The sequence below is a fragment of the Sphaerodactylus townsendi genome, linkage group LG01 (assembly GCF_021028975.2).
Source record: "Sphaerodactylus townsendi isolate TG3544 linkage group LG01, MPM_Stown_v2.3, whole genome shotgun sequence".
Classification (NCBI taxonomy): domain Eukaryota; kingdom Metazoa; phylum Chordata; class Lepidosauria; order Squamata; family Sphaerodactylidae; genus Sphaerodactylus; species Sphaerodactylus townsendi.
The window spans coordinates 24,310,165-24,331,378 of NC_059425.1; the positions used below are offsets into that span (position 1 = coordinate 24,310,165).

Below are 21,214 nucleotides of genomic sequence, written 5' to 3' on the forward strand. Positions count from 1 at the left end.
AGGAGGGTCTCTTCTGACATCACTGGTGATGCTATCATGCTAGTTACTTGATGATTCTGAAAACAGTATAAAACTTGAAGTTTTGTTGTGTACTTTGCATCTGCCTCAATCTAAATTGGTGCCGCAGCCAAATATATTATTATCCTATTTCCCCCTACCTCTCGCCTCTTTAGTCCATTATCGGGCCAGGGCTTTGGAGAACATAACTGATGTAAACTCTAGACACATCAATCCAAGCCATTCTTTCTCAGACAAGCACTCTATAGAACTGTTTGATTTATTTTAAACAGTTTAATTTTAAAATGTATGTGTAAATATGCATTTCTTTTGCGATCCTATGTTGTGTCATATTCTCAAGGGCGGCACAATTTCCATAGGCCTTCTGTGGGCAGACTGTATATGGCCGGTCCTCATAAAAATGGCACTAACCCCCCCCCCCCAAATTACCTTATTGTTTGAAAGGCAGTGCAAAATTAGGGGAGCTCTGGGTTCAAATTCCTCACACAGACATGAAGCTCATTGGATGACCCTGAGCCAGTCATTATCTCTCAACCTAACCTACCTCACCGAATTGTTGTAATAATAAAACGAGGGAGGACAGAACCCACGAATACTACCCAGATTTCCTTGGAGGAAAATGGGATAAAAACGTAATGGATAGAGAGGTCATTTCTAAACGTTTGCAGTGTTATTTTCAAGTGCTGCTGTTCTCATGTGCTGCTTGTCTGAGCAAAACCATCGAAAGTTTCTACCCTGCAAGTTGGTAAGATCAACAGCTGCCCATCCAAGAGTATTCTCTGTTGTGGTTCCCACCTGGTGGGTCAGGAAAGATTCCGCATTCCATGGAATGCCAGAAACAGAATCATTCAAAAGGGCATTTTTTAAGAGTGCATAAGGTTGTAGTTGATGTGAGTGGAACTTTAGGCAATCTTCATTGTATATATTATGCTGTATTTATTGCCTTTGCAATTCTGTATTGTTCACATCATCCTTTGTTTTACTGCTTACCGTTTTACTGCTTTACTGCTTTACTGCTTACTGTTTTACTGCTTACTGTATACTGCTTTACGGCTTACTGTTTTACTGATCTCTAGTCCTGTAATGCCAGGTTTGTTATACTGTGTGGGTAGCACGGTTTTCGACAATTCTGTGTTGGTAGTATGTGTTATATCTTTTTTTCTTTCGTTGTAATCTGCTTTGAGTCTCATTGAGAAAGGTGGACAAAAATTAAGTAAATAAATGTTATAATACTGTGTGAAATTGATGTTGTTTCACTTTGCTTTATTTTGCTCGCAATGAGGTTGTGAAGGGCCCTTTCCGCACAAGTCACATACAATATTACCAGAACGTTATCGATCCACCCGCTCTTTAGCACAATGTTTGACCACACTCATGCCCTCAAAATGCTTGAGGGTTCAAAAAAATTCTTTGCTTGATGCTCTGTAGCTCAAGTTTAATTGATCATTGCCTTCCCCTATCCCCAGCAAGCTGGGGGCTCATTTTACCAACCTCGGAAGGATGGAAAGCTGGGTCAACCTTGAGCCGGCTACCTGAAACAGGCTTCTGTCAGGATCAAACTCAGGTTGTGAGCAAAGCTTTGACTGCAGTACCACTTTGCGCCACTGGGCTTTTCCCTGCATACTTTACCGGGTTCCAAAGAACTCTTTTCCTCTGACTCCATAGCACGTTGCGGCATCAGGAGTAGCAGCTCCAGCAGCTGGACCACAGGCTCCCTGCAGCGGAGCAGCTCTCGCCTCTGCCTTTCCTTTGCTAATCTTGGAGATCCTTTGCTAATCTTGGAGATCCAGATTGCAACGGACAGCAGCTGAACTGCACTGCTAGCAAGCCAGACACTCCCCCCTGGTTCCTGATAGGTTTTCCAGCCTGGGATGTCATTCTTCTCCTAGGATGAGATTGGCTGCTGTCGGATGGGACAGGATGGGGAGAGGGGCGGGGGTGTGTGTGTGGTGGTGGTGGTGTTGCTGCAACCTGGTTTGGTGTGCAACACAGCTTGACAAACAGGTGAGCAAGATCTGTGGTCCTCAGCCAGGAACATACCTGAGTCCTTTGTAGTCCGCGCAGGTAAGACCATGACTTCCTGAGGGGGTGGGCGGCAGCACTTCAGGGCAGGTATCCCAGCCCCCACCAAGTGTCAGATGCTGGCTTCAGACAGCAAGAGGGGATATATGGCCATTTCTATCTTTCCCTGCTGGGGCTCTTGGCTTCCCACTGTTGGAGACAGAAAATTGGGGTGAGGCAAATCCAGATCCAGTATGTTTTAAACGCGACATCATAAAAGTGCCAGAGCCCTGCTTGGCAGGAGGGGAAGAGGCTTGGGAAGCAATAATTTGAATGAAAATATCACCAGAACAGCACTTGGACTGTGCGTCCCAGAAGTTCTGAAGAAGCTTAGGTTTACTTGCTGATCTTATTATTCAGGCTCTCTGTGAGACTTATTTAATATGCATATGACTGGAAACTTCTTCAGTGTGGAGAAGGTGTTGGGATGATCTCTCCTCTAGGGCAGATGAACAAGGGTACTTCTTTTGCCAACAGCTTCCAGAAGTGTGTAGAGAAGCTGGGATCCTTATTCCAAGAATGATCACTTGCAATGGGATCAGAGGCACTATGGACGTGCACTTTGGGAGAGGTTGTGACTTGGTGGGAGTGAGCATGCTTAGTACATAGAATCTCTCCCACTTTCAGCTCCTGGTATTTTCACTTGAAGGATCTCAGATATGGGGAAGGGGGACTTCCGTTGCCTGGGACCCTGGAAAACACCAGATAACTAGATTATCCAATGATTTGACTCAGTATAAGGCAGTTTTCTGTATTAAATGCAACTTTCAGAAACAAACCCTAGCAATGGAAGCAGGGGGGTTCATTAGAAGAGCTGGGAGATGAGCACCGAAGGAAACTCTACTTGGGATTTGCTGATATATACATACACAGCACTAGGATAGTTACCGTGAGCAAATACTCTGCTTCTGCAGAGTTTGGGACTTGTAGGATTTAACAGGAAGGAAAATGGAACACCAGTATTTAACAGTAAAAAAAAAAGGTAGGAGCACTCTGCATGTGCTCTGGGTGCTCCTACAGTTTTTAAATTCAAACAAAGACATCAGACAGTTCTCAGCAGCAGCTTGAAACCTGCCCCCTCTGCTCGGGAATTCCAGCCATAAACCAATAATCCAGATTGTGTAGGAAGGCCAGCCGGCCGGCTATAGTTTACCCAGCACTGAGAGAGAAAAGGGCTACGTGCATGTTCTTCTGGTGATTCATTTCTAAAAGAAGAAAAGTAAATTTACTCCCCTGCCCTGCACTGTCAGAAGCCAGAATAAAATGAAGGGAGGGAGGGAGTTCTAATCTTCTCTGTGATTGTAAACATGAGACGGTGGTTGGGTCTTAGCCAGGAGTAACTAATTCATATGAAGAGAGCATCACTGGGTCCCCAAGAAGAAGAAGAAAAATACCATTTGGTCTAAATGAATTCTTTCCTCAGGCACGTGGCTCGTGAATAAGCCTCCCCCATTATATGCAAGTCGAAACTTAAAACCACCGCAGGGGAGGCTCTCTGGTGGCACCTGGTCAAGAGAACAATGGATCGACACAAGATCCCACGCACCAAAGAACTGGAATTTGGGGGTATTCTGGGTAAGAACAAAATCTTAGGGTAGGCCAAAGCTGGGAGGCGAACAAAACAGACAAAGAGCGCCAGTGTCTTCTGGGTTTTTTGGGCCCCTTCAAACCTGGCTGTCTTTTTTGTTTCAGGGGCTGCCTTCCTCCTCATCCTCTTGCCTGCCACTGTCTTTGCCCTGCTGCTGACTTGCAGGACAGAGCAGGCCAGTCTCCTGAATTTCCCCTTGCCTTTGCCCCTGCTCCATTCCCTGTGGGACCCCAAAGACTTTGCGCTGGTTTTGGCCTGGATAGGCCTGCAGGCTCTGCTGTATATGCTACCTTTGGGAAAGGTAAGAAGATTCACACCTTTATGTTGCTTAGTCTGGGACGTGTAGGTGCCGTTGCCTGGCTTTGGAAGGAGGCCGGGCTGATGCCTGAACATAATGGGGAGGGGGTGTTTGATGCAAGTCACTTGACATGTAGCCTACTTTGCAGGGCTGTTTGTGCTAAGTTCTTGAGAGGGAACTCTTTGAGGGCCTGCCAGGAGGAGATATTCTGCAAGACAGTGCATGGTTGAGGCAGTGCAGTCATACCAGCTACCTGGCCTTCTCTTCTCTCTCCCTTTCCCCCCTTCTTTTCCTTCCCTTTTCCCTTTCCCATCCCTTCCCTCTTCCTACCTCCTCCCCATTTCCCCCTTTCTTTCACTTTCTTGTTCTGCTTTTCCTTCTTTGTCCTTTGCCCCTTCCCTTTCTTTCATCAAATAGACTGAAATAAAGGGTAGATGAACTACAGTGATATAGTTGGATTTATTAAATGAGATCCCCATTGGAAGTTAGATGAGGAACGATGGGGTGCCAATATTCTGTATACCTTGAAGGGCATATTGACTGAGATGAGTATTTTTAATCATTTTACTATTACATTAATTCATGTTGGTATAGTGAATTGTGTATACTGTATGTATGTTATAAGCTGCCCTGAGCCCGGCCTTTGGCAGGAGTAGGCTGGGTTAAAAATGAAAATAAAGAAAAATAAAATAAAAGAGATGATGTATTGTCGAAGGCTTTCACGGCCGGAATCACTGAGGTGCTGTGTGGTTTCCGGGCTGTATGGCCGTGTTCTAGCAGCATTCTCTCCTGAAGTTTCGCCTGCATCTGTGGCTGGCATCTTCAGAGGATCTGTGGCTGGCATCTTCAGAGGATCCTCTGAAGATGCCAGCCACAGATGCAGGTGAAACGTCAGGAGAGAATGCTGCTAGAACATGGCCATACAGCCCGGAAACCACACAGCATCCCAAAAGAGATGATGTTAATGATTCTGTTCTACAGAAGTAGCCATACTGCTGAAACAGCCCCCCTAATAAAACTCTCCTTTCTTTATCTTGTATATAATTTTTACAGGTCACAGAAGGGACTGTTCTTCGAGACAAGAGCCGGCTCCAGTACCGTGTGAATGGTGAGTACCCATGGGAAACAGAGCTGATGCTGCAGCTTGTGAGACAAGTTATATGATTCAAGTGGTGTCTGGAGGTCTCCTGCTATTACCACTCTTTCAGGTGATAGAGATCAGTTAACCTGGAAAATATGGCCACTTTGGAAGGGGAACTTTATGGCATATATCCCGACGGAAGTCCCTCCCTAAACCCTGCTCTTCTCAGGCTCCACCCACAAAATCTTGAGGTATTCCCAACCTGGAGCTGGCAACCTTATGTATAATTCAAGGAGGGGGGGATCAGTTCTGGAGAGAAGCAATATCTAGTGGCTAAAGCAGTGTTTCACAAAAAAGCAGTGTTTCACAAAAAATAGCCATCGAGTAGCTTGAAACAAATTTACCAGTTTCAGACTAAAAGCACACTGTTGCATTATTTCCAAAGAGCAGCTCCTTAATTAAAAGCTTGGATGAACTGAGATGTGTTGATGCCTAAAAGAAAATCACATAAGCACCAGGTGAACCTCAAGGGAAGAGCATTCAAGCCAGGTGCCACTACTGAAAAAGCCCTGTTTCAGGTTGCCATCTGCCTCACCTCTGAAGGCAGGGGCACTACCAACTCCAGCTTGGTAAATTCCTGGAGATTTGGGGACAGTGCTTAGGAAAGGGCCTCAGTGACTGAGGCACTGTGTTGTTTATATGTCACCTGGAGGCAAATATCACTTTTATGCCCAAAAATGAAATGTTTGATTTTTTTTTTCAAAAACAGTTAATATTGTTTTCCTATGCCCCAGTGATTATGGATGCTGGATCAGCACTCTGTCCATACCTGTATCCCAACTAAGGAAGTCCTTTCAGCATTTCATGCTTGGAACTCCCTTATGACCATAACAAGGACCACTGTCTATCCCAGGGATGGCGAACCTTTTTGAGACCAAGTGCCCAAACTGTAACCCAAAACCCACTTAGTTATCGCAAAGTGCCAACATGGCAATTTAACCTGAATACTGAGGTTTTGGTTTAGAAAAAACGGTTGGCTCAGAGGTGCACATTACTCGGGAGTAAGCTTGGTGAAGCAACCATGCAATGCTTCGAATGGGTGAATCATGATCCTAAGAGTGTTTACTCAGAAGAAACCCCATTGCCAGCAATCGAGCTTACTCCCAGGTAAAGGATTGTGCCCAGGCCAGCCTAGATGTGTGTGTGGGGATGTGGGGGTGTGATTCCCGCCCCCATGAACTGTGTGCACGTGTGCCCACAGAAAGGGCTCTGAGTGCCACCTCTGGCACCCGTGCCATAGGTTCGCCACCGCTGGTCTATCCCTTTCCCACTATTATACCTTGCTACAGATATAATTGTTTGCCATGTTGAAGAATTTGCCTTGTTCTGAGTCAGATCACTGGTCTATCAAAGATCACCCTTGTCTGTTTGAACTGGCAGCAAAAGGCAGCATCATGGGTTCGCATCTGTGCCTGAGGCAGCCTCCGGACGGTCAGTTCTGCTTCTCACTAAACCCCCTTTTCCCCTTGGCAGGGCTCCATGCCATGTGGATCACAGCACTGGTGGTGGGGGTCGGCATGGCTGCAGGGCTGCGCCTCAGTTACATACATGACCATTTATTGCAACTTGCCTTCTCTGCATCTGTTATTGCTTTTGGGCTCAGCGTCCTCCTCTACATCAAAGCCCTGCTTGCTCCTGGGACCGCGCTGGCTCCAGGTGGGAATTCAGGTGAGCTCTACGTTCCACAGCATCTCATGTGTCAGTTCAAGGGACAGAAGTGTCCACATGAACTCCAACTGGAAACACATACTTCTCTGCATCGCACTCAGCAAACAATCGCCTGCTGGTGATCCCTGGCCCAAAAAAGGTCCAGCTGACCTCAGCCAAGGCCAGGGCATTTTCAGCCTTGGACACACAGCCTGGTGGAACTCTCTGTCAGATGAGAACTCAAGGGCAGTAGAATGCAAAGGAACCAGAGAGGTGTAGTCATTAAGAGCAGGTGGTCTCTAACGTGGAGAACTAGGTTTGATTCCCCACTCCTTCATGTGAACAGCAGAGTCCGATCTGGTGAACTGGATTTGTTTCCTAACTCTTCCACATGAAGCCTGCTGAGTGACCTTGGGCTAGTCACAATTCTCTCTCTTCAGCCCCGCCTACCTCACAAGGTGTCTATTGAAGGGAGAGGAAGGGAAGGAGTTTGTAAGCTGCTTTAAAACTCCTTAGAGTTGAGAAAGGTGGGGTCTAAAACGAAACTCTTCTTTGCCATTTCTATGCAGAGTCAAATATACACGGGAAAAGAACAGAGCAACTCTTTCACTATAGCAATGTTTTCTTGCTCTGCAGACTTAATGCGATTCATTGGAATCTTAATGCGATTCATTGCATTAATGCGATTCACTGCAGATTTAATGCGATTCATTGGAAATGACATCTCCATTCTCCGGTGTGCCCAAATGCAGAATAACTGAATTTGCTAATGAATTTCTCATTTTGTGGTTTCACATTGGGGCCTCTCTTCTGAAGCGCATGTGTGCTTGATTTTGATACACAGAGTCTTGGAGGGCTGCAGCAGGATTTCCTGGGAGCCTGAAATGTTCTCCTTGTTTTTGAGAAGAATCCCCTTCTGCTCACATTTTCTCATTCCATGGGGACAACAAAAAAAAACCCTGCCAAGATTGCTAAATTAGAAGTGCACTGAAGCATTGTTGATCACCAGGGTTTTTTCTGCCTTTCCCTCCCCAGGAAACCCCATTTATGACTTCTTCATGGGCCATGAGCTGAACCCCCGCGTTGGTACCTTTGACCTCAAGTTTTTCTGTGAGCTGCGCCCAGGTCTCCTTGGCTGGGTAGGTATCTCTGTCCTGGAGGTGGTAGAAGAAAAAGCGGGAGGGCTTATATAACGAAGGGATGATTCACCTATTGCAGGGGTCTGCAACCTGCGGCTCTCCAGATGTTCATGGACTACAAATCCCATCAAGCCCTGCCCTTGCATGGCCAATGCTGGCGGATGCTGGCATGATAGAATTGATAGATTATGATCCATGGTTGCTGAGAAACCGCCAGGTGAACCTCGAACTGCTGTGCAGCCTCCCCTTGTCCCATGTGGCTACCCTCAGGACTTTGGACCAGGAATCCACTGCCCTCAGGACTTTGGACCAGGAATCCTGCCCCCACCCCAGGATATATGGCCCATGCAGAAAGGGCCTTAGTTTTGATGGTGCAAAACTGAAAAGTGTGTAACTTGGGTTTTAAAAAAACCTCCACTGCTTTGAAATAATGAAAAACACGATCTCTTTGCTAAAGCCTTTGGGGTGTTAATTGAACAATGCAATAGTGCACTGAAGTGTGTTCTTGTTAAATTGCCAACAGTTGCTTTACTTAAATTTGCTGTGAAGGGTCCTAGGTTCAAGGAATAGCAATCTGGTGATGATGGGAGGGTTGTAGCAGAAAATAAATGGATGAGGAGCGATCAGGGCAGTGACCTAAAAACACCTTATGGTTGAAGCTTTTCTCATTTCTGTTGCATTTTAGGCCCTTATCAACATGGGTATGTTAGTGAAGGAGACGGAGCTGAGGGGTAGTCCTTCCTTGGCCATGATTCTTGTTAATGGCTTCCAGCTTCTCTATGTAGTAGACTCCTTTTGGAATGAGGTAGGTTCAATGCAATGAGAGATCCATACTGGGCTGGAAAAGTTTGGTGAAAGTTCATTTGTGGTAATTTCTGTCTCCTCATCCCCCCCAGCCCAATTATTTGTGAAAACATAAAGTTTGAAGGCCTAGGCTGCACTCTCATTAGTTTCAGAAAAGCCAGGGATTTTACTGGGAGATTGATTGACTGATCAATGGATTATGAGATTTTTATACCCCCCCCTTTTCACGCTCAGGCCGGTTTCCCACCTCCAATATAACAATATATAATACAATAAATAGTTTAAAACTTACAATGTAAAATATAAGTTTAAAATTGAAATAGCATTGGACTTCTGCAGGCAATTTGTACATCTATACTTGGTCCCTCTTCCTATTATAAGCTTTAATATTTATATTGGATGAGACTCCAGTAGAGAGGTTAATGAAGAGAAAAGAATAGGTAAGGTGGAGAAGAAAGAAAGGAAGAAATGTAAGGGGGGGAAGGGAAGAGAAAGGGGGCCCAATGACAGTCATACTGTAGTTGCCTCAACCGTACACCTGATGGAACAGCTCTGCCTTACAAGCCCTGTGGAATTGCATTAAATCCTACAGGGCTCTGGTCTCCCCACCCAGCATTCCAACAGGTAGGGCCAGGGAGAAAAAGTCCCCCGACCTTGGAGGAATGAGCAGTCATTGCAAGGACTATCTACTTTGATTGACAACAGCTTCTGGGCAGAAGTCTTTTGTTAACTGGAGATGCCCCGGATTGAACCTGGGCCCTTCTGAACAGAAAGCAAGTGATTTTCCACTGAGCCACAGTTCCACTCAACATTCCTTGTCTCTTTCTCAAGGAGGCCATCCTCACCACCATGGACATAGTTCATGAAGGTTTCGGCTTCATGCTGGCTTTTGGGGACCTGACTTGGGTGCCCTTCCTGTACAGTCTCCAGTCCTACTTCCTGGTCACTCATCCACAGAAGCTTAGCCTGCCTATGGCTGGAGGCATAATCCTGTTAAATGGTAAGTTGGACTATGAAGACAGAAAGTCCCAGAACTAACAATGCCCAAGCATCCAACCAGCAAGTAACAATGCCCAAGCATACAACCAAGCATCCAATCTTGATCCTCCTTGATCTGAGATTGCAAATGCCTTAGCAGACCAGGTGCTCAGGAGCAGCAGCAGCCGCAGAAGGCCATTGCTTTCACATACTGCATGTGAGCTCCCAAAGGCACCTGGTGGGCCACTGTGAGTAGCAGAGTGCTGGACTAGATGGACTCTGGTCTGATCCGGCAGGCTCGCTCTTATATTCTTAAGTGGAGAATAAATATCCCATGGGTCTCTTTTTAGGAACTTTGCCAATAGCAGCCATCAAAAGATTCTGACCAATAGACTGCATGCTCCATGATTATATTATTGGATTATAATGAAAACAAGACTACTGCCCAATTAAAGGCCTCTTTGTCTACTCATATGTTTTAATCACTCAGTTGATGGGAAGGCAGGTTGGTCAAATGGCTGTTAGGCATGATGTCCAGAGGTGGGATCCAATCAGTTCTCACCACTTCTCTAGAAGTGGTTACTAATTTTTTCTGAGTGCCGAGAAGGTGTTACTAAAGCAACCTCCCTGCCCAGTAGGGACTGGAGGTGCGGGTGTGCGGCGGCCCCACTGTTTGAATCCCACCACCATCGGAACCTGTTATTAAAATTTTTGGATCCCGCCACTGATGATGTCTGAATGAAACCTCCATGTTCAAAAGCAGTGTACCTTTAAATACCAGTTGCAGGGGTGGGTGCAATAGCAAGGGAAGGAGGCGCAGGGTGGCATGGACATTGAGGAGAACTTGCAACTCATATCTGAATGAGATGTCCAGATCGAACCTGCAAAATCCGCAATGTGTGAAGCAGTATTGGTTACCGAAAGAGCTGGGTAACCAAAACAAATTTTAAATTGTACACCATTAAAAGTAATATTTTGTGAGCTGATCAAAGTACGTAGGCTTCAATATATTTAAATACTTCGCATAGGACCATATTTACCCAAAGATTACTGTGGAATTCACATAATCCCCTCCCTTTAATTACTGCATATACTTGTGACTTGTACGCAAATGCAAGATGACCCCTTTATTCTCGATGGTCCTTGTGCGGAAAAAGTTTTCCTTTTGGAGGAATGGGGGTTTATTTCTGCTGCTGAGGGGCCATTTTTGCCCCTCTTTACAAAAACATTCCCTCAGGATATTCATGTCTGTTCCCACTTTACCCCTCTCCTCCTGCTCTAGGCCTCGGCTACACTATCTTTCGCAGTGCTAACTCCCAGAAGAACACTTTCCGCCGGAATCCTGCTGACCCCAAAGTAGCTGGTTTGTAACTCTGACAGCTGGTTTCTGTTTATTGTTTGCCAGGTGCAGGACAGAACACAGCACGCTTTCCTAAGAGACAACTTGTCTGCCCCTCATGCAGTGTAATAAAACTTTAATATAGCATGTAATAGAGGAATGAGAAAGCCAGTGAAGTGAAGTGGTTAAGAGTGGAAGACTCTCATCTGGAGAACTGGGTTTGATTCCCCACTCCTCCACATGAAGCCTGCTGGGTGACCTTGGGCCAGTCAAGTTCTCTCAGAACTCATTCAACTGCATGGAGGTAGGCAATTGTAAACCACCTCTGAATGGCTCTCACCTTGAAAACCCTATGGGGTCACCATACGTTAGCTCCGTTGACAGCATTTCCCACTACTAATAGAGGAGAGTGCTGATCTGTTACATACAGGTAACTGTCTTTAGTTTGACAGTTATTCAGCTCAGAGGACAAGTGGTGAATTGCCATTTGTCTGTGCCTTTGAACGAAATATGCACTATTTCCTGAAGTTGGCTAATGAGAAATGTACGACTTCAAAGCCAAGTTTCTCAGGTCCCTGATTCTTTTAAACAGAGGCAGCAGGATCAAAGCTGGAATCTTCTGCATTAAAAGTGTGCTGCAGGGCTTAAAGTATTGGACTCAGACGTGGGAGATTCAGGTTCAAATCCCCACGCAGCCATGGAAGCTTGCTAAGTGACTCTGGCCCAGCCAGACACTGTCAGCCTAACCTAGCTCACAGGGTTGTTATGCAGATACATTTGGGGAGGGAAGAAAAATGCTTTAAGCTGTTCTGGGTCTCCATTGAGGAGAAAAGTCTGCATCTGAGCTATGGCCCCTTTCCTAAAAGAGTATTAAGGCCTTTTGCTCTGGAATTCTCAATTGTGGAAGTCTCACTTTCAAAAGGATATAGACAGATTAAGATAATTGGGGCCTGAAGACCAGGCCCTATGAGGAAAAGCTGAGGGATTTGGGAAGGTTCAGTCTGGAAAAGAGAAGATTGAAGGGGAACATGATTACTATCTTTAAGTATTTGAACAGCTGTCACTTAGAGGAGGGCAGGGAGCTGTTCCTGTTGGCTGCAGAGAATAGGAATTGCAATGATGGGTATAAATTCTGGGTGGAAAGGGACTGGTTCAATATTAGGGGAAATTATTTACAGTAAGAATAGCTCAGCAGTGGAATTGGCTGCTTAGGAAGGTGGTGAGCTGCCCCTCACTGGCAGTCTTCAAGCAGTAGCTGGACGAGGGATCTGCAACCTGTGGCTCTGGACTACAATTCCCATCAGCCCCTGCCACCATGACCAATTGGCTACGGTGGCGGGGGCTGATGGGAACTGTAGTACATGAATATCTGGAGAGCCACAGGTTGCAGACCCCTGAGCTGGACAAACATTCATCAGGGATGCTTTAGGCTGGTCTTGCATTGAGCAGGGGGTTGGACTAGATGGCCTGTATGGCCCCTTCTAACTCTGTAATTCTGTGCTAAGATTTTTGGTGAAATGATTCTAAAATGTTAGCATCTATAAACGTGCTTTATGCTGAGTTGAAGCAATCCTATTGCAGACAGTTAGGATTATTTGACTGGTCTCCTGGCTGGCTAGATATTTGAAAAGCTTCTGTTTTTGTGTTGGGAGTGGAGGCTGTTGGATTTGTGGTCATGCACAATTTCAGTGAAACCCCGGCCAAGTTTGGAAAGTGTCAATACTTTTCTGTGTTCCAGGGCTCAGAACCATCCCCACAGCCACCGGGCGGCGCCTGCTGGTGTCAGGGTGGTGGGGGTTTGTGCGGCATCCCAACTATTTGGGGGACCTCATCATGGCTTTTTCTTGGTCCCTGCCCTGTGGTAAGTGGAAATCAGAAAGCTCTAGAAATCTGCTAAAGCAGGGTAATCACTGCGGTGTAATGGACCCAGGTTCTAACTCCACTGTGCCATAGAAGCTTGGTGGACGACCTTGGCCCAGCTGCATGCTCTCAGCCTAACCTAAAAATAAACAAGACCTCACAGGGTTGTTGTTTCTGAGGATCAAATGGAGGAGGGTGGAACATAAGTATAATCTGCCTTAGATCCCTTCTCCAGTTCCTTTTTTAACAATCCTAAAGAGTGTTACTCCATCTAAGCCAGGGGTAGGGAACCTGCGGCTCTCCAGATGTTCAGGAACTACAATTCCCATCAGCCCCTACCAGCATGGCCAATGGTTCTCCTGAACATCTGGAGAGCCGCAGGTTCCCTACCCCTGATCTAAGCCCATTAATTTCAATTGAACGGTTAATAATTGTACCAAAAGTCGGGTATGTCTAAATTTATACCCTATTTGTACTCTTGAGAGTCATCGTGGTGTAGTGGTTAAGAGCAGGTGCACTCTAATCTGGAGAACCGGGTTTGATTCCCCACTCTGCCACTTGAGCTGTGGAGGCTTATGTGGAGAACTAGATTAGCTTGTGCACTCCAACACACACCAGCTTCCCTGTCTTCCTCCTCTCATTTATTTATTTTATTCTTTACATTTGTAATCCGCCCTCCCCCACAGGGCTCAGGGTGGCAAACAACCAACAATGATAATAAAACAATAAAACAACTTCAGCCCCCCGATCTAAAAAAAAAAATGCTGTTGCTGGGAATTGAGGACCCTTTGGAATGTCACGAGGGGGAGAGTCTGCAGCAGAAGGCAAGAGTAGGTAGAAATTTCCAATTTAATCTGGATCTAACCTATTGTTAATTGTTCCCAATAGCTTTTTAAAAATTCCTGAGTGCTCAGACATACTTCTGACAGGTTGCAATTTAACATGTTGTTTATCTAGGAATGTCATTCTTAGAGCCTTTCCCTTTCCTTATTACATTTTATATCCCACCCTGTTATACTAGAGCCATGGTGGCGAACCTTTGGCACTCCAGATGTAATGGACTACAATTCCCAGCAGCCCCTGGCCATGCTGGCAGGGGCTGCTGGGAATTGTAGTCCATTACATGCTGGCAGAGAACTACTAAAATATGATCAGTATCCTCAGATGGAACCGCCACCATAATCTAAATAATGGTGGAGATCCCACCAGTTGTTCCTATCTTCTCTCTCTACTTTCAGTGCAACATAACTTTTCTCAGAGTGTCGGCTACATCATGCCCTTATTTCTACATCCTCTACTTTACTGTGCTTCTGGTCCACCGGGAGGCCAGGGACGAGCACCAGTGCCTGAGGAAATATGGCCTGGCCTGGCAGGAGTATTGCCGCAGAGTCCCTTACCGGATCTTCCCATACCTCTACTGAGTCGTTTCTTGGCTGGCTATCCTTCTAATCACACTGACATACATCCGTCAGCTTTTTTTCCTTACGGCTATGGGGAAGTTCATGCCCAAACAGCCTGGTTGGCTAAGGCAGACAGGTGCTACTGTCCTTGCAGAGTCTCACAGCAGCCTGGTACAACCTCTGCCAGTCTGTTACCGGAATCAGAGGGTTTACAGTTTTCTGGGGACTGAAAGACCATTGCCCTCAAAACCAACATGGCTTACTTCTCCAATGGGGAAATCCACTCATTTCCTGGTCAGAACCGGTGACGTTACTTTCATCTGGAGACTACCATTTTAAAAAAAAACAAAATCTTATGTACAGATCTAATCCACGGATGCTTATGGACAGGGCTGGGCAGACCCTATGCTCATTACAAAATATTCTAATTGTATAAAGAACCACATTCTATAACTGGAATTAATGATGCAAATTCATTCGTTTTTATATCATTGGGTCTGCTTCTGGAACCCCAGAACAAGGCTGTCTGCTGAAGAACCAGACAATGCCACAAGTCTTTCCCTGGCTTCTTTCGGTCTTGTAAGACTTCACAAGGTATCCGTTTGCAAGCTCTGAACCAGAAGGAAACTTCCTTTACGTTATAAAATGAAATAAAAGCTTCCCAGGATGTACATTTTCTGCAGCAGATACCAATCAAGCTGTGTATGAAGTCACGAAGTCTTATGACTTTTAAGTTAGGAGAGTAGAACCATGCCACAGCTTTTCAGTGAGAAAAGAAACCACTCAAAAATCTGGCGAGTGTTGGTTTAAGCTTCATGTTGGGGGACTGGATTTTAGCTTCTAGCAAGCATCAATTTTGATAATGCAACTCGTCTCAGCTATCATGTGTTTTTAACATTCAAGTGCTCCGTTTCCTAGCTGTTCTCAGAAGGCAAGTAAGACATTTATGCAACGTCTGAATCCATCCTGATCAGTGGGGAAAAAAAAGATTTTTTAAACTTATACTGTTTTCAAAATGATTTGCCAAGTTTTCCAGAAAATTTATTTGCAGAAAATAGATGCCATTTTATTTTAACCCCCGAGTGGAGGCTTACTTACGCATGTAAGAAACTCATTGCTCCCAAAAAATATACTGAAGGAACAGTGGGGGAAGAATCTCAAAATAATGTTTGGATTCACGGCACAACAGTTTTTTGGCAGAACAGAAACTAAGTCAAACATGACCTGGAGTGAAGATCAAATAGGGTTTGTATACTTACTAGAGCCAGGCTGGGTTAGGAATAACAGGCTTATTACCCTGGAAGTTTTTGAGAAGGGAGGTTGAGTAGTATTTATTTGAATAAAATTTATTAAAATGCTTCAGCCCAGATGCAGTGAAGTCTATTTTTTTTCCCTGAAATCACTTTAGCCAATAATGTTATTGGGAGGGGAAGTAGACAGTGAAGGGAGATATCCCTCTTCACACAGCAAGAATGACGACTCAAGTTCAATATTGCACATTGGTAAAGACTTTCCTCTGGTTGCTTTTCCATCTGCTGTGCAATAGTGTGCTCTCTGCTGATTTTAAAACCAACAATAATTTAAAGTTTGAATTATTTATATGATTTTAATAGTGAGCTATGAATAGAACCCATGTGTTTGGAAGAAGCCTACCAACCAAGTGTGCTGAGGAACCAAACACAGAGCTTCTCAAGAGTATTTTTGGCTTCTTTGGGGACATGGGCAGTTCTGAGGTTTTCTTTCCACAGTCCCATTTTAGACTGAAAGCTCTTCAAAGCAGGGGCTGATTCAAACCATCAGGAAAAAAAATACACCAATGCTATTTGGCTGGTTTTAAGGGTTCAAGTGAGAAAGGGAAGGGAAGGCGATCGTGAGCCTCTTTAAAAGGTAGAGAAAATCAGGGTCTAAAAAGCCCTCTTCATTATTTGAACACCACTCACTGAGTGTACTCTTGATACATTTACTAATCTCTCACAATTGGAGTGGTTTGATTAGGTTAAAAGAAATCCCAAAAGAAAACAGGCAGTTTAGCAAGCAAGCTGAAATGTTATCACAGTCTCCAACTTCTCAAAACGCCAGACACCCTCTGATTCAAAATATTCCCTTCCCTGGAAGAGAACTAATCTGTTCCAGTTGGAGCTGATCTGTGCTTGCGACTAATCCAGAATTTACCCTGATGCACAGGAATTTTAGTCTGTTTCCTGCTCAAACCCTAATCCGATCTCCAGCAGGGAGAATCTACTCTCCACCCAAGGTAGCTGGTGCACCAGTTCCAAGACTCCAGTCTAGCCTTTCAATCCAATTCTTCTATCAAGGTCTTTTTTTGGGGGGAGGCACTTTGGCCCCCCACATCTTCTCCAGCTCCTGGGTGACTGCTCCCACCTCCTTGATCGCATCCAGGTGGGCCTTGTATTCTCTCTGCACCTCCAAAGCCAGGAGGGTGAGCTCCCCTTCATTGTCGTTCACCCAGGACAAAAGAAAGTCGCACTTTTTCTTTGCAGAGAACAGCCTGGGTTGATCCTGGGCAGGCACCCGCCTCTTCCCCTTGCTCAGCAGCCGGGATAGATGGGCGAGGGCGGCTAAGCTGTACCCCTTTTGCTTGGCTTGGCATTCTCCCATTAAGATCTGGGCCACTGCTGCCATCACCCCGGCGTTCCCCAGGAGGCATTCGGGGTATCGCCCGCGCGGTAACTTAGCCTGCAAGAGCCGCTTGTAAGGCCTCCCGCCGTGAGATCCGAAGCCCTGCCCTTTAGGGCCCCAGAGACTGAGAGGGTCCAGAACCGTTTCACAAAACTCAGGCAGCAGCTGGGCCTCTTCCACGTCGCCGTTGTAAAGCGCCAGGGAATAGGCATAGGCGCACAGCACGTTGGGCACCTGGAAGCGCACCAGGGGTGAGACGGGCAAACGGGTCAAGCTGCTCAGAGGAGGGATGGTAGTGGGCACCGGAGGCGCTGAGGTCGAGGCACCCGCCGGCTGTGCAGGGTTTGGACCACTTGCAGGGATCTCTTGCAAATGCACCGGAGTCTGAGCGTGTTGCACGGCTGCAGTGCCCTGGGAGGATTCCGGTTGTTGCAAAGGGGCGTGGAGGGTCCCGGGCCCTGTAGGGGCCTCCCCCAATTCTTGAATCAGCATTGCACCCCGGTCGCTCCCCGTCCACCATGGCTTCCAAAGGGGCAGGAGAGACGAGATCTCCCCACTGTCCAGCAATCGCTGGAAACGCTTTCTTTGCTCCAGGCTCAGCTGCTCCCACAGCTCCTCGAGTTCTGTCTGCTCCAAACTGGGGTCGAGGCCTAGCTGGAGATCCGCATCCCCGGGCTCGCGCAACTCCTGCAGCCTAAGAAGGGCCTCCCTCAAGCGGCGTTGCGAGGCCGGGTCCTCCCGCTGACCCTGGAGCAGGAGTTGCAACTCCCGGCGCTGAAAGTCCTGGGCGCAGGAGCCGTGTTCGCGGTAGCAAGGCACGGAGCAAAAAAAACGTAGAGTGGCAGCGTGCTGGGCAGAGTGTGAGGGGACTACCTTAGCCAGGCACAGCCCGCAGCAAGGGTCATCACCGGGATTCGAACCGGCGGCTTCCATGCTCCGTAACAGACGGCCGGGAGAGTTCGGGGATTTCCGCCAATTGTCGGTTAAGTCCGTCTCTGAAAACGATGAATTGGTAATTTCCGTCTTGCCTTCGTTTTTACCCGGACTGAGTGCCGGTGCGTTTGTCAGGCCTAGTGGTGAATCACAGCGGGCTAGTTGAAGGCTAATTGAGGCCGGTGCCCTGGCAGGGAACCTGGGACGCTCGAGTGTCGTTCGGCGCAAACTTTGGCAGTTGTTAATCGGTCGCTTTGTTGTGGCGTCATTTTGAGGCAGAACGCGCTACAAAGCTCACTTCCAACCATAGAATTCGCATAGAGGTTGGAAAGAGACCCACGGGCTATCAGAGTCCAACCCCACCTGCAATGTACGGGAACACGCAATCAAAGCACTCCCAACATATGCTCATCCAGCCTCTGTTTAAAAACCTCCAGAGAAGGACTCCACAACTCTCCCAGGCAGTGAATTCCACTGTCGAACAGCCCTGACGATCAGGAAGTTTTTCCTAATGTTTAGGTGGAATCTCTTTTCCTTCACCTTGAGATCCGTTATAGCTCATGTCCTAGTCTACTGAGGCAGCAGAAAACGAAGCTTGCTCCCTCTTCGGGCAACATGACATCCCTTCAAATATTTAAACATGGGTGTCATGTCACCCCTTATACCCTCGCTTCTCCCAGACTCAAACATCCCCAGCTCCCTAAGCCTGCCTCTACTTTTGTAGGGCATGGACTCCAGACCTTTGCCTACCATTTTGGTTGCTCTCCTCTGGGGACCCATCTCAGCCGGTCAATATTCTCTCCTGAAACTGTGGTGCCCCAGAACTGGTACACAATATTCCAGGTGGAGATCTAACCAATGCAAGAATAGAGAGGAGTACAATTACATCCCTTGATCTTGACACTATACTCCTATTGATACAACCCAGAATCGCATTGGCTTTCTTTGGCTGCTGCATCCTCTGCCTGCTGAAGCTCATATGTTGGATTTATGAATACTAAGACTCCCCAGATCCCGCTTTCAAAGCCGTTTGTCAAAGCCGGAGGTACCCATCCTATATCTGTGCATTTCATTTTTTATTGCCTAAAGTGTAGTATCTTACATTTTATCTCTGTTGGGGAAACTCATTTTGTTTGTTTTAGCCCAGCTGTCCCCTGAAATCTGTCCAAGGTCATTTTGAATTTTGACCCTGCGCCTCCTGGTGTATTACCTACCCCTCCTAATTTGGTGTCATCTGCAAAATTTTATTAGCATGTCCTCTATTCCATTATCAGAAGTCGTTGGTGATAAAATATTACTGAATTGCGTTGGGCCGGGGCCGCACAACCCTGTGGCACCCATTAGTCACTTCTTTCTAGGATGAAGATAAGCCGATTAAATTAGCACCCTTGGGATTCAATCAGACAACCAGTTAGAAATCCATCTAATAGTGAAAAGCGTTGTCTAGTTCACATTTCACTAGATTTATTTGTAGAGAATATCTTATGGGGTTACCTTGTCCAAAGAAACTTCTACTAAAATCCAGGTATGCTACATCCACAGCATTCCACTTGCGGTCTACCTGAAGCTTGTCACTTTATTCCCATTGTAAGTTCGGTACTGTGGAATGACCCGTCTGCGATCTAACCTAGAATCTTCCCTGGTATTATTGAGTGTCAAGACTGACTGGGTGATGAGTATTCTGGTCCTCCCTTTTTTTTCCCTTTTTTTTTTGAAGAGTGGGGATAGCAGTAGCCCTCCCTCCGACTGGGACTTCTCTCATGTTCATAAAGACTATACTTGGCAAAGTGGTTCCTGAGAGATTACTTCTGCCATTTCTTTTAATACCCTTATTCGTTTATAGTCCGCCTTTCTCGCTGAGGTGAGGCAGCTTACAAAACAATAACGCTGTAAGATCAGAATTAAAGAACTGGGAAACAAAGCAACAGAAAACTGACCGATGACATACTACAGGGGTCCCCCGTGTGGTGAACGTGGATGCACACCTTTTCTGGCACCTACCCAGTGTTTTGGGAAATAGGTGCCCAGCAAGATTTCTGATAGACTATTGGATCTGCTGTGCAGATTTTTTTAAATGCTGCATTTGTAGCAGCTACCACCATAGCACCAAAAATACGCTGTTACTGAAGTTAAACTGTGGCAATCTTGTGGCTTGCTTCTCCTCTTGTGCACAAAGCATCAGATGTGCGCAAAGGATCAATATGGTTGGAGACCCAGATATACCATAATGAAGAAAGGTCACAAAGATAGAGTACATTGTCATAAAAAAGGGAAAGCAATACATAGAATAAACATTGCAATACACTTTCTTACGGAGTCCATCTCTGGACATGTTCCATTATATTAAGTTTAGACCTTAGCAGTGTTGGGAGAAGAATAGCTAGATTTGAGTCTGATAGCACCTTAGAGATTTGTGAAGGGAACTTCGAATATTGAAATAATATTGAAACCCCCAAAATGTTGGTCTCTAAGGTGCTGAGCTCAAATACAGCAATTACATTAATATATAACCCTGATCCTGCACATTTCTGTTCTGCACATTCTGTGAAATGATAGAAATATGGGGGCCTTTCCGTCCACCTCTGGCAGGCTGCTCCATAAGCCTGAGAGCCCCTACCTCATCACTGAGGAGGAATGAAGATGAAGACTGACAGCTAAGGAATTATGAAAACTGCTGAACACCTTTTTTGCTTGTTTCCCCACTCATGAATTCAGCAATGAAATGATTTGAAAAGGACATTTTACCCATTGGAGTTTGAAAGCATAGAAATCCAAAGAAAGTATGGATGCACAAGGGGAACCTCCATGTTCAGAGAAAGTATATTCTTGAATACCAGATGATGAAACAAGCTGAGCATTTACTGATTGCTTATGGAAACTTTCCTAGGGAGGCATCCTGGTTGGTCTCTGAAGAGGAGGCTGGATTAGACCTTTGATCTGATCCAGCAAGGATCTCCTGTTCATGACCAACAGTAGTAGGAGGTTAGGCACCGTGTATCTAATCTGGAGAACCGGGTTTGATTCTCCCACTCTACTGCTGACAGGCTATCACAGAATTCAGATTAGCCTGTACCTCCACACATGCCAGCTAGGTGACCTTGGGCTGGTCACAGCTTCTCAAGCAGAGCTCTCTCAGCCCACCTACCTCACAGGGTGTTTGTTGTGAGGGGGGAAGGAGATTGTAAGCCCCTTTGAGTCTCCTACAGGAGAGAAAGGGGGGATATAAATCCAAACTCTTCTTCTTCTTCAATGGGCCTCAGGGCTCTTTCCTATTCAGGTGTGATTATCTATAACACTGAGCCAATTGGCATGAAGCCCTAAAGAGAAAGCCAACATTCACCCATCTGAAAGAAAAACCACACCAGGAG

The 21,214-nt window shown here is 46.1% G+C and overlaps 2 protein-coding genes across 3 annotated transcripts; one reads left to right on the forward strand and one right to left on the reverse strand.

Moving 5' to 3' along the window:
* The first annotated feature begins 1,975 nt into the window (after positions 1–1,975).
* On the forward strand, positions 1,976–15,629 carry TM7SF2 (transmembrane 7 superfamily member 2). Of its 2 annotated transcripts, none has more exons than XM_048514051.1 (11): positions 1,976–2,082; positions 3,503–3,654; positions 3,772–3,968; positions 5,019–5,073; positions 6,580–6,774; positions 7,789–7,892; positions 8,578–8,697; positions 9,528–9,696; positions 10,957–11,037; positions 12,752–12,874; positions 14,133–15,629. In XM_048514051.1, exons 2-11 carry the CDS (start codon positions 3,600–3,602, stop codon positions 14,501–14,503), a joined length of 1,470 nt encoding a protein of 489 aa, XP_048370008.1. In that variant the 5' UTR covers positions 1,976–2,082; positions 3,503–3,599; the 3' UTR covers positions 14,504–15,629. The 2 variants fall into 2 exon arrangements, with proteins under 2 accessions (XP_048370008.1, XP_048370016.1); XM_048514059.1 differs by having other exon boundaries at positions 1,985–2,022.
* ZNHIT2 (zinc finger HIT-type containing 2) lies at positions 15,290–18,048 on the reverse strand. Its single transcript, XM_048514073.1, is given in 2 exon segments — positions 15,290–16,596; positions 16,599–18,048. Coding segments are annotated over 2 exon segments (1,278 nt in total). The 5' UTR covers positions 17,847–18,048; the 3' UTR covers positions 15,290–16,566.
* Between the last annotated feature and the right edge of the window lie 3,166 nt (positions 18,049–21,214).